General features: G+C 41.5%; 1 protein-coding gene across 1 annotated transcript; it reads right to left on the bottom strand.

Moving 5' to 3' along the window:
* Nucleotides 1-4,051: 4,051 nt before the first annotated feature.
* Nucleotides 4,052-8,588, bottom strand: LOC136786779 (uncharacterized). Its single transcript, XM_066981654.1, has 5 exons — nt 7,529-8,588; nt 6,439-6,676; nt 5,532-5,732; nt 4,334-4,444; nt 4,052-4,173 (listed from the first exon to the last, which is right to left on the bottom strand). Exons 1-5 carry the CDS (start codon nt 8,267-8,269, stop codon nt 4,067-4,069), a joined length of 1,398 nt encoding a protein of 465 aa, XP_066837755.1. The 5' UTR covers nt 8,270-8,588; the 3' UTR covers nt 4,052-4,066.
* Between the last annotated feature and the right edge of the window lie 1,958 nt (nt 8,589-10,546).

Raw genomic sequence — 10,546 nt, 5'->3', positions numbered from 1 at the left:
CGTTTAGGGAAAATGCTAACCTAATGGAGGGTTTAAACCATAAGCTAGTTTGTTATACCAAAATGACTGAGAGAACAAAGCATAAAGTGTTTTCAGATTTCTAGTACACCTTGATTGCTATCCATTAAACTTAAGACAGGTTAAACAAAGCACAGGAAATAAGAGAACTCCTAGTCCCACAACTGGCAAATTGTGCGCACACTTTCCGTTCCTGAGAAAATAATACACAAACCTGAAAAATGCATTTAACTGAGAAATGAAGACATCCCCGTCCTATTGGAAGACTAAGGTGACAGCTCTTGGGCTCAGTGATTTTCAGATAAGCTCCAGTCTTCAACTTGCAGACACCAGTGACAGCTCCTTTTTTCGGATTGAAAGGGAAAATGTTTCAACAACACATTGAAAACATACTTAAGGGACAAGAAACAAAATCAAGACTGCAGTGAGAAGGAAAACAGAAAAACAATACTGGGAAAAAAAAAAAAGAGAAAAGAGAAAAGACCTTGGTCTTTGTATCGACCAACGAGATAAGCCTTACACATTTTTAAGTTTATTTTTGACGATTGATTGATGCGTTACCAGATATTAAGTACTATTCAAGAGCAAATATTAACACTAGTAAGAATAAATCCGATCCACCAGCCCTTATTCAAAATACATCAATTTCTAATTTGGAGATAACGTCTCTCTGACAAGGAAGTAGAAAAGCTGTAAATACCGATATAGTTTCCTCTCCCGATGTTCCATATACATACCGACGCTGTTCCTACACCTACACTCTGAGCATAAATTTATGTTGACATGAGTATCGGGTGTTATTTCTGTTTGCCTTGAGAGACTCTCCTCCTGTCCACTGAAAAGTAAACTCAAGATTCCAGATCAGTTAAAACAGTTGCTAGCCCCCCATTCAGAGTTCTGCAGCAGCAGTGTTCAGATTTTTCAGCAGTCTCTTTACAAAATGACCACTTATAAGTGTACAAAAACACTTATCACCTAGCTTCTCAGTAGGTACACGTTTGGCCTCTCTTAAGCAGAGAGTCAATCACAGCTTAAGATTTTATACAAGATCCCATTTTCAAGTTTGGGATTATTTCAGAAAATCTTTTTGCCTAGAAACAGTACTACTAGTAACACTTTAACTGGTTTGCCAGCACAACCTTTTACCCTGTTAGAAATGATGTTGACTTCTACCTTCATGTAGCATACATAGTGTCCTGTGCGACAGTTGATTCCATGATGCACCAGCACCGCATATAAGGCATAGAGGAGTGGTTCTCCACTTGATTGAGACATGTAGGCTCGGAGGTCCAAATATTCAGGATATTTTACCTCCTAAAGAGAGACCAAGAAGATAGAAAAATTATATCAGAGTACTTCGCAGACTAGCCAGAGAAAAACACTTCCAAAAAACAGAGACTGGAATTATATGAATATATCTCTTGATTCACTAAAAATAAGTCTTCCCATAAGCAACGTTTAATACTAGAAGTTGCAGACAACTGTTTCCTGATGAATTAGCCTTCTCAGAGGAAAGTTTATGCTTCTTGTCAAGCAGGAACTTTACTGATATTAAGAGAAAAATGAAAAAAAGAGAAAATGAAAATAAAAGCAGACCATTTCTCTATATTCTTAAGGTATATTCTTAATATACCTTGTTGATCTTTCCACCTGTGAAATCTGCAAATCTTTTCAGTGATATTGTGAGAACGTTGGAAGAACGGTGTACGGTAAATCTCTTGGATGCAGGAACCATCTTTTTACACCTTAAAAACAAGCAGAGACAAGTGTTTGAAAGCATCTTCTTTTTCGCCCCCAAAACAAACTCCTTTTAATGTCTCACGCATGCTTATGCTATTTGAATGATATTTACTTGCATCATATGTTTGGTTTTTTCTTTTCATAAACCCATGCACTGCATGTCACGTTTGTTAATACAGAGAAGAAGGTAAGTTTTACCAACAACTCAGAGCACAGCGGGAACAGGAATCTCTCATGAAAGCGTATTACCAGGGAGTTATAAAATATAAACAAAAAATATTAAAAATGAGTTATATATAAGACTAATAACAGTTATCAGCAATGGAAAAAGTACTGTACATGTGCAAGGCCTTTCCTTTTAAGCTCACAAAAAGACAGAAAATTCTGGCTTTAAGTGTGACTGAACCGATCACACCTCAAAGAGCACATTAAGGAAAGACCATGCAATTCAGATGTGAGGTGCTATTACAGTTCTTTCTCTTCCTCAGACATCACTTATGAGAATCCTGAATACGCTGCATGTTGCTTTCTAGGATCCGCAGGCCAAGACGAACCTGGGATTAAATTGCTTTAATAACCTATTGGACGCTCTTGATTCGACACCCTAATTTCCTTAGTATCCGACAACAAGAAGTGGATACTGCATTTTTCATTTAGAGGGGTCAGGCATGAATCCTACAGAACTGAGCCGGGCACTCTGTGCTTTTCTGAGGGGATGTTTGACTAACAGCTTGTTTTGCCAAACCATCTTATGCAAATGTTCAATTGTTTCTCACATACGTAGAAACATCTTACATATTGATCAGCACAGAGAGCGCCTGAACTCAATAGGCTTTCCCTGTGCACGGGTTAGGCTTAAGGGAGCTCATTTCAGGCATTAGTCCACATCGACAGGTTTCACAGTTCAAGAGCTGTGCAAGACGCTGTTTAGTGAGCCAGCACAGGCTGCTAACATTCATTACCACGGAGCCAGCTCACATTCCCTGACACTCAATCTAACTTTGTTTCACAGTGAACGCTGGGACCTGCAGGAACCTGCTGCTGCCTTCCACTCCAAATCATTCTCCATAGCTCCTTGCTTCAGCTCACCACTACTACGAAATGAAGCAACAACAACAACAACAACAAAGCTGCGTCTCCTTATTTCTAAATGAAGTTAAAGGATAACTTACGCTCTAAGTCATGTAATATATAAAACTAATATCTAGTATTAAGACATAATTAGTAATGATCTTACTCGCTACATTTATAGCAATTCTCTCCATCCAGCTCTTCAGGTTTCACAAATAGTTCTAGAGCTCTGGTAACAGATGAAACCGCCTAGAGGAGCGAGAAAGAAGAGCGTAAAGTCACTGTAAATTCAAAATTCCAGAGACGCACTAGGAGTTTATAAGAGAACCTGACTAATACATACTTAAGCGATCTACTATGAGCACTGTCAAGAAGGAGGCAGAAAGAGCATGCTCAGCGTTTACCTCACCTGGAAGTCATTCTACTTTGAAACAAATCATTTTCCAGTAACGCAGACAGCATCTATAGTGTGCTTTGTCATCAATACCGGCAACAAATCCAGCAGTCTAACAATTAGATGTATATTGAGGTAGAACAACAAAGAAGTGTGACAGTATTATACTTTGTGCAGCAATAAAATTCTTTCCCCTTAAACCCAATGCAGACGTGGAGACTATTTACAGGGGTTCCACAGAAGGACAAAGTCCAATCCACTTTCTAACCACCACCAAGCTCTTATATTTTAACATTGTACGTGGTTTGGTTTTTTAAGTTAAACAAGTTTAATTTAGAAAGTTATACATGTACTTAAACATCATGAATTATATTTACAAAACCTCCTACCTTTACATCCAAAGTGATATCAAGAAATGCCTCATACGTATCCGAAACTGCTTTGCAATTCAAGCACTTCACTGGAAGCAAAATATAAATGCTTAACAACACGTGAAGGAGACTAACTGTCCACATTCAAGTTGTCGATAGATACTACTTCAGACAAACTACAGACTGCTTTACTACTGACAAAAGACACAGATCAGTTCTAAGGACAGGAATATTTTTAAAAGTACCTCTTGATCTTAGAAATCCTCCAAATATTTGATGAATGGTGGTGGTAGCTTGAGAAGATCTGTCCAATCTGGAAATAAATTATAATCAGACCTCAGAAGATTTAAGGCACACAGTTAACTCTTCAAAGAGTTTTATGAAAACCAAGGATGACCTAGACTTTCAGTTTTGATAGTAAATAAAGGCCTAAAAGGTGCTAGAGAACGTATAAAAGTGAATTTGTTTATGCTTACTTGGTGCTTCCATTCAAGCACACTTCCTGCACAGCATCAACAGTATAGCGCAAGAACTCGTGTGCGTCTTCTTGACTGCCAAAACGGAAATGTTGTCCTATTCCTAAATAAGAAGATGATAGTATTTACCTCATTTAAAAATGAAGTAATTCTCCTGTTTCTAAAATCTCTCTTCTTTATAGTGTTAAAACCATTTATACACATCAAATAATTATTTGAAGATTACAAGATGCTGAAAAAGAAACACATCTGAAGCCACTTACGACTGAGATTATTGATAACACGCGTAGGCTCGATGGCATCAACAGTGCAACGCAGGGCCTGGTTAATGTGAGTCTCCATCGTGCACATCATGCAAAAATCTTGTTCACGACCTGAAGAGTGAAAGAAGAAAGCATCCCAGTCTAGCGAAACAGACATAACTACAAACAAACATATAAGTAACATTTAAACTATAGATACAATATCCACTCTCCTTGTCCCAACAGCCTCCTAACATTTCATTTCACACAACTTTATAGAATAAAAATATCCATTAAGCCTGTATTCAAGTGCATTTTGTGATGAGAAATCTAAAAGACTACTGCAAAGTCACGTTTGTAAAGGCTGACAGGAATGTGAACTCCACAGGTTGCAAAATGTATGAGGAAAGAATATTTGACGTTGATGATACAGCATTAAGAGAATGTGGGTTATTTTCAGCACAGTGCTGTCAGGTGAGCTTCATGATACAGAGCTACGAGTCCTTTGGGAGAAAGGAAAAATTACAGTAATGTATGTAATAGTACTTCTGCCCTCCTTTTTTCAACAGGATTCTTAACTGAAACGATTTCTATATACAGGAAGAAAACAGTTAAATTTCTAGGTATCGATACAAAGATACCAGCCTAAAAAGCATACAGGTTTAGTACAACATTTACTTTATAGTACAACATTTTATTTAGGACAAAATCAGTCTAGATTTTAATTCAGTCCCACAAAAAAATCTAGTCGTGTTCATAACAGCTCATATTGCTTTCTAGGTTTTTTTTTTTTTTTTTTTTTTTTTAATTGGTTCAACAACAAACAGACCCTTTATTGTAGTGCATTATGGAACCTCGGCTGTGCAGACTAAAGACCTATGATGCCAACATCCTAAATTTTATTGCCTTTCTAGCAGCAGGAAGCCCAAATAGCCCAAATGCCAAATGTTCATTAAATGCATTACTGTCCAATGCACTTCATTATTCCCATGAAGCAAGAAAAGATCCTTTTAAAAAAACAAACAAACAAACAAACAAACAAAACACATGGTGCATTAAACGCACTCCATATGCTATTCCGAGCCCGCTGCTAATACAATGCTCAAAGCCAGCTTCTACAGGTAAAATCAGGCAAGTAAGTTTGTCTCACAGAATCACTGCTGTTCTTTCACCTTCACAGCTATCCAATAGATTTAAAATACTGTTAGAAAGTACTCACATGACTGGCTGTGCTCAAGAGAAAGCATGTAATTGGCAAGTGGGGGGGTGTAGGTCAAACACTGTAGAGTAGCATTAAGAAAACACGTGTTGCCAAGATTGTACAGGCCAACTCCAACACTTTGTGTTTCTTGCCAATCCATACGTATCTTCTCAGGTGGAAAAAGAATCCTTTGTGGCGGAGCAATTCCATCATTAACAACTGCAAGAAAGTTATATTTAAAAAGAGATTTTGTTTGTTTGTTTCTAAGAAAGGTATTAAGTATATATAGGTATAGTGAATATATAAAGTATATATAGGCATAGTAAAAATACTATTCTGCGGGAGCACCTAGAGGAACTAGCTACAATCCAAAACAGAAAAACTTATTGCAGACACCTTTAATACCGCCATATTCAAATTGGCTGGTCAACACAACGTTTTGGGAAAAAAAAGTTTAGTCAACCATTTTAATTTTTTCCTTATTATATGCTTTTTTCCTTATTATAACTTCAACCACAAACTTAGACTTGAAATTATATGGTAATAAATGCAAGGACAATGTAAAAACAAATAACTAGGAATGACGGTACCCCTACAAATATCAGATCTTTTCCTGAGCAATCTTAGCATTCAAAAACCTGTGAATAATGGAACCTGTGAATAGCAACAATCAAACACTTTTCTTTGCAAAACAGAAAAGATATGGATGAATCTGTGCATTACAAAATGCTCCCCATATTTCTCTGTCGACTGTAAATATATCAAAATTAATTTCTGTAACGTCAGTCACTTCAGTTGCCTTAGGAGAATCGCTTTGGAAGTCTTTATTCACAGTAGTCCCGTTCTCTATCAGTGCAACAAGTAAGAACTGCACTTTCTACTTTTGTTTTGAAGAAAACAGAGGCAGGATAAAGCGCACACTTACTTAGATCTCTTTGGGCAAAAGGCTTAGATTTTTCAGAGGATCTACAATAAATAGCACCTCCACATCCTTGGGCCACAGAGACTTGGCTTGAATCTTCTGCAGGTGGTATCCGGCCCCAGTTTGCGGTGCGTGACATCGGTTTTTTAGTACTCAGTTTCTTGGATTTGCCAGACCGCCTTGAAGATGGCTTTTTAGACTTTGAAGATTTGGGCTTGTTAACTATGGTCATTGTTCTCATCTGCGGCAGAGACAAATGTTCTGGCTGACGTAAGAATACCAAGAAGCATTCCAAGAAGAAAAGAGTAGTAGAAGTCCTGTCACTTAATCTCAAAGAAACGGCCTTTAAGAACTAAATTTCTGGTATGAATGATTTAAAAGGAATCCCCAAAACTAAACACACAAAGGAAAAATTTCCATCAAAACTCTATCAGTATTACTTTTAGCTTCTGCAGAACTAGTGGCTGATGCCATTTCTTTCACTTTCGTAGGATTTTAATCCATTACAACTCTGGAGTCTTTTTAATATAAAAATGCAAATGACATTCTCTGAGGGGAATCAGTTATTTATTGCATTTTTGGAGCTTTGCAATTATCTATTAATTATTACCTATTATCTAATAGATAATGGTTGCGATTTATATATAATTGTTGCTCACGCTAGTAATGGAGCACTATTACTTTACTGCCTGCGCTTTTCTGCTTCGTGTGCACAAAGGTACCTGCATTTCGCTGCTACTTTACTTCTGTCTTTCCAGGGCTCACCCTCTACCTCACTGTCTACTGCACCAGTCATGATGGCTTTGTTGTGATTCTATAATGAGCCTAGCTTTTGAATACACTTTTTCTGGGCGTCACTTTGTGATAGCAAGTTAATTTGTGAGGGCTTATCACCTATGACCTGCTTCTCAGTAGGTACACGTTTGGCCTCTCTTAAGCAGAGAGTCAATCACAGCTTAAGATTTTGTCCAAGATGCCATTCACGAAACTGAGTTTAACCTTGACAGAACTGAGTTTAACCTTTAAACCTGAAGCTCCGTTAAAGAATAAAGCAGCACCCAAGCCAGGAAATAGAAGTTAATCGTCACTTTACCCTGAAACGCACGTAAAGCCAGTGAGCTATTCTGTGCTGGCAGGATTGCTGCCGGGATGGCCGACGAGGCGGCGGGCACAGGGGGCCACAGGTCCTGCTCCCCGGGGCCACAGGTCCTGTCACAGGGGGCTGCCGGGGGTCTCCAGGCGCCGGGAACAGCGGCAACAGCGGGGACAGAGGGGACAGCAGCGACAGCAGCCGCCACCTCAGCCGAGGCCATCTCCACAACTGCCACAACGGCCTCGGAACGCCGCCCAACTCGGAGCTCCAGCGTGACGCCTTTTCAACCTGGCCGCGGTGCTCACGGCTAAAAGCAGAGCGTTTCCTCCGGCGTGTCTTTACTGTCGGTGCCGGACCGGCCCTCACCCCGAGCTCTCCCTGCCGGGAGGGCTTTGCGGTTGGGGTTTCCCTCCCGCCGCCGCCGCGGGCAGGCCCCGCGCGCAAGCTGTCCGCGCTGGGGAGCGGCATGTCGCCCGCGGCGAGAGCCAGAGGGCGCAACACGAAAAAGCCCCGACACGAAAAAGCCCCGACGTGCGGGCGAGGCGGCGGGGAGACGGCTCTGAGGGAGCGGCCGCTTCGCCCCGCCGTCCTCCTCCCCTCCCGGGCCGCCCCGCCGAGCCCCGTGCGCCTCAGGTGCTGCCCTGAGAGGGCGCTCGGGCACTGGGACAGCTGCCCAGGGCAATGGTCATGGCACCGAGCCTGACGGGGGTCCAGAAGTGTTTGAACAATGCTCTCAGACATAGGCTCTGCTTTTGGGGTGGTCCTGTGTGGAGCCAGGAGTTGGACTCGCTCATTATTGTGAGCCCTTTCCACCTTGGGATGTTCTCTGATTCTAGGTCAGCAATCCATTATCTGATGAGAGGTGTGGAGTCATTCGAAGGGAAGAGAGACCAAAACACTTCTGGTTTCCAGAAGCGGGTATTTGGTAACCAAACCGATGATTCCTTTTCTTCTAGAGCAAGTAGCAGCAGGGATCCGCTTTACAATAGGCTGGCAACAAGGAAACAAAGAATTGCAAACAAGACGTAGGACTTGAGCAGCAGCTTGTATACATGCATCAACTTATAAATGAGCACACAGCTGAGCGATAATGCAAAAATTGGACAAACTAAGTGAAGACGTTAACTGTAAATTTTATAGGTACACACTTTACTATGACGTAAGAACTGGGCAAGACCTTTCAGGGAAAAGAGTTGTTGGCATGTAATTTGAAGTAAGCTTCAAATCCCAGAGGATGATTTTGTTGGAACTTTATTCAGCTGAAAACGTGGAAGCCTTGTTTCTGCTTGTGTTAGTTACAGCTCCAGTTTACTTTGGTTGGGAGGGAAGGCATTCCAGGCTAACGTGCTGTACCTGTTCCTTCAGCTCATTGTCCATAAACGGAGGAGCAAATGAAATTCTTTGAATCTCCATTAAACGCAGCACTACAAAGTGGAGTAGAGGGCGATCTAGCACTTAATTTTTCTGTAAGCAGAAAACCCAACAGAATCTCCACAACAGTTTTCAAATCTTGTCCTGCAGTAAATGACCAGCTGAGTGAAGCTTGCATTTAGAGTATGTGCTCCTACATTAGATGGAAATAGCTTTTCCTCTTCAGAAGTGCAACTGAGTGGTGAACTGGCAGCTACGTAGGGAACTAGTTGTGCCAAAGGGTTTGTGTTGAACGCACAGAAAAATATGCAGGTCCCAACAGTAAAGGATTGTCTGTAGGCATCACACTGAGTACAGATGTTATCCGCAGGTTCGTGCCCAGTGCACCGCGCCAATTATTCACCCAGAGTTGGAATGCACACCAAGGTCTTTTAATTACATAATTAATTACAGAACTCTGCAGAGTCAGGTACTTGGCTATCTTTCACAAAGCAAGCACACCTCTGACTCGAATCACCGTCATTCATACACAGGAAATTTGTGAAAACTCTCTCTTTGGCTCCTTTTGATTGGTTATTACAGCTCACCTAACTTATCTCTACTGAGCTTGCGCATTACAGAGGAACACCGGGGGGGAGGGGGTACAGGAGGAGGGGGACACACACCGAATCCCACATTAGCAAGGATTAGCATTTTGACAGGTGTGATTTCTAATGTGTTAACCCTTAATGACCCTTAATGAGCAAAAGGTTACTATAGGTCAGTCTGGAGCTGGTTTTCTCCTTCTTGTTTTTTCCCTTTTATCCCTTCTCTTCCTTGCTTCTCCTTGTGGAGTAATTGCCTTAAATGACTAGGCATTATAAGCACCCCTCCATCCCAAAAGCTACCCGCCTCCAAGGTGCAACCACCCCTCACTGAGCACATCCTCTGAATTTCTCGGAGCCTGTACCTTTAAACGCAAGCGAGGTAATTTCTACCAATCACAACCAAGATACGCATGACTGGAGTCACTCAAGCTCCACCTAAAAGATAGAAAATAATATCAATTGGCTTAAGAGAAAGGGAATGTTGGGGGAGATACTGTCACGAAGGATACCTTCTGACATCAGTCGACAGGCTGAGCCTCTCATCCCCCCCCCCCCCCCCCCGCCCACTGGGATGCTGCGAGGTAAGATCTGAACGCTTGGTTATACCAGGCGTCTCCACGGAAACTTAGAAATCTCTAGCGTCTTTATGCTTTTTAACGTCTTAATACCTAGGCCGTGTACCTGTGCATTTCATGCATGCTAGCTTGCTTTTGCAGACAGTGAATTTATCACTGGCAATCCAAAGGACCTGTGTATCTGTTGCCGTAATAAACTGCACTTAATTGCATTGTTCCTGGCCGTGACAGTTCTCCTTGAACGCGACTAGAGCGAGGGCGTGCTGCGTTGGTGGTGGATCCGTGGCCGTGATAGTTCAGTACCCTGAAGCCGACCGCACCCGTAACGGTCAATCGGCTACACCCCTTAATGCGACACTACTAAAGGAAGAAGATGACAGGGCTTGCACGCATCGCATTAGGCTTTGCATGTGAAAACACCCCCAAATAATTTCACATGCATTTAACGTTTTTAAAGGGAAAAAACCAGGAAGGTGTAGTCCTTC

Source organism: Anser cygnoides, chromosome 22, assembly GCF_040182565.1.
Source record: "Anser cygnoides isolate HZ-2024a breed goose chromosome 22, Taihu_goose_T2T_genome, whole genome shotgun sequence".
In the NCBI taxonomy this organism is placed as follows: domain Eukaryota; kingdom Metazoa; phylum Chordata; class Aves; order Anseriformes; family Anatidae; genus Anser; species Anser cygnoides.
This window is presented reverse-complemented; position numbering and strand designations above follow the sequence as displayed.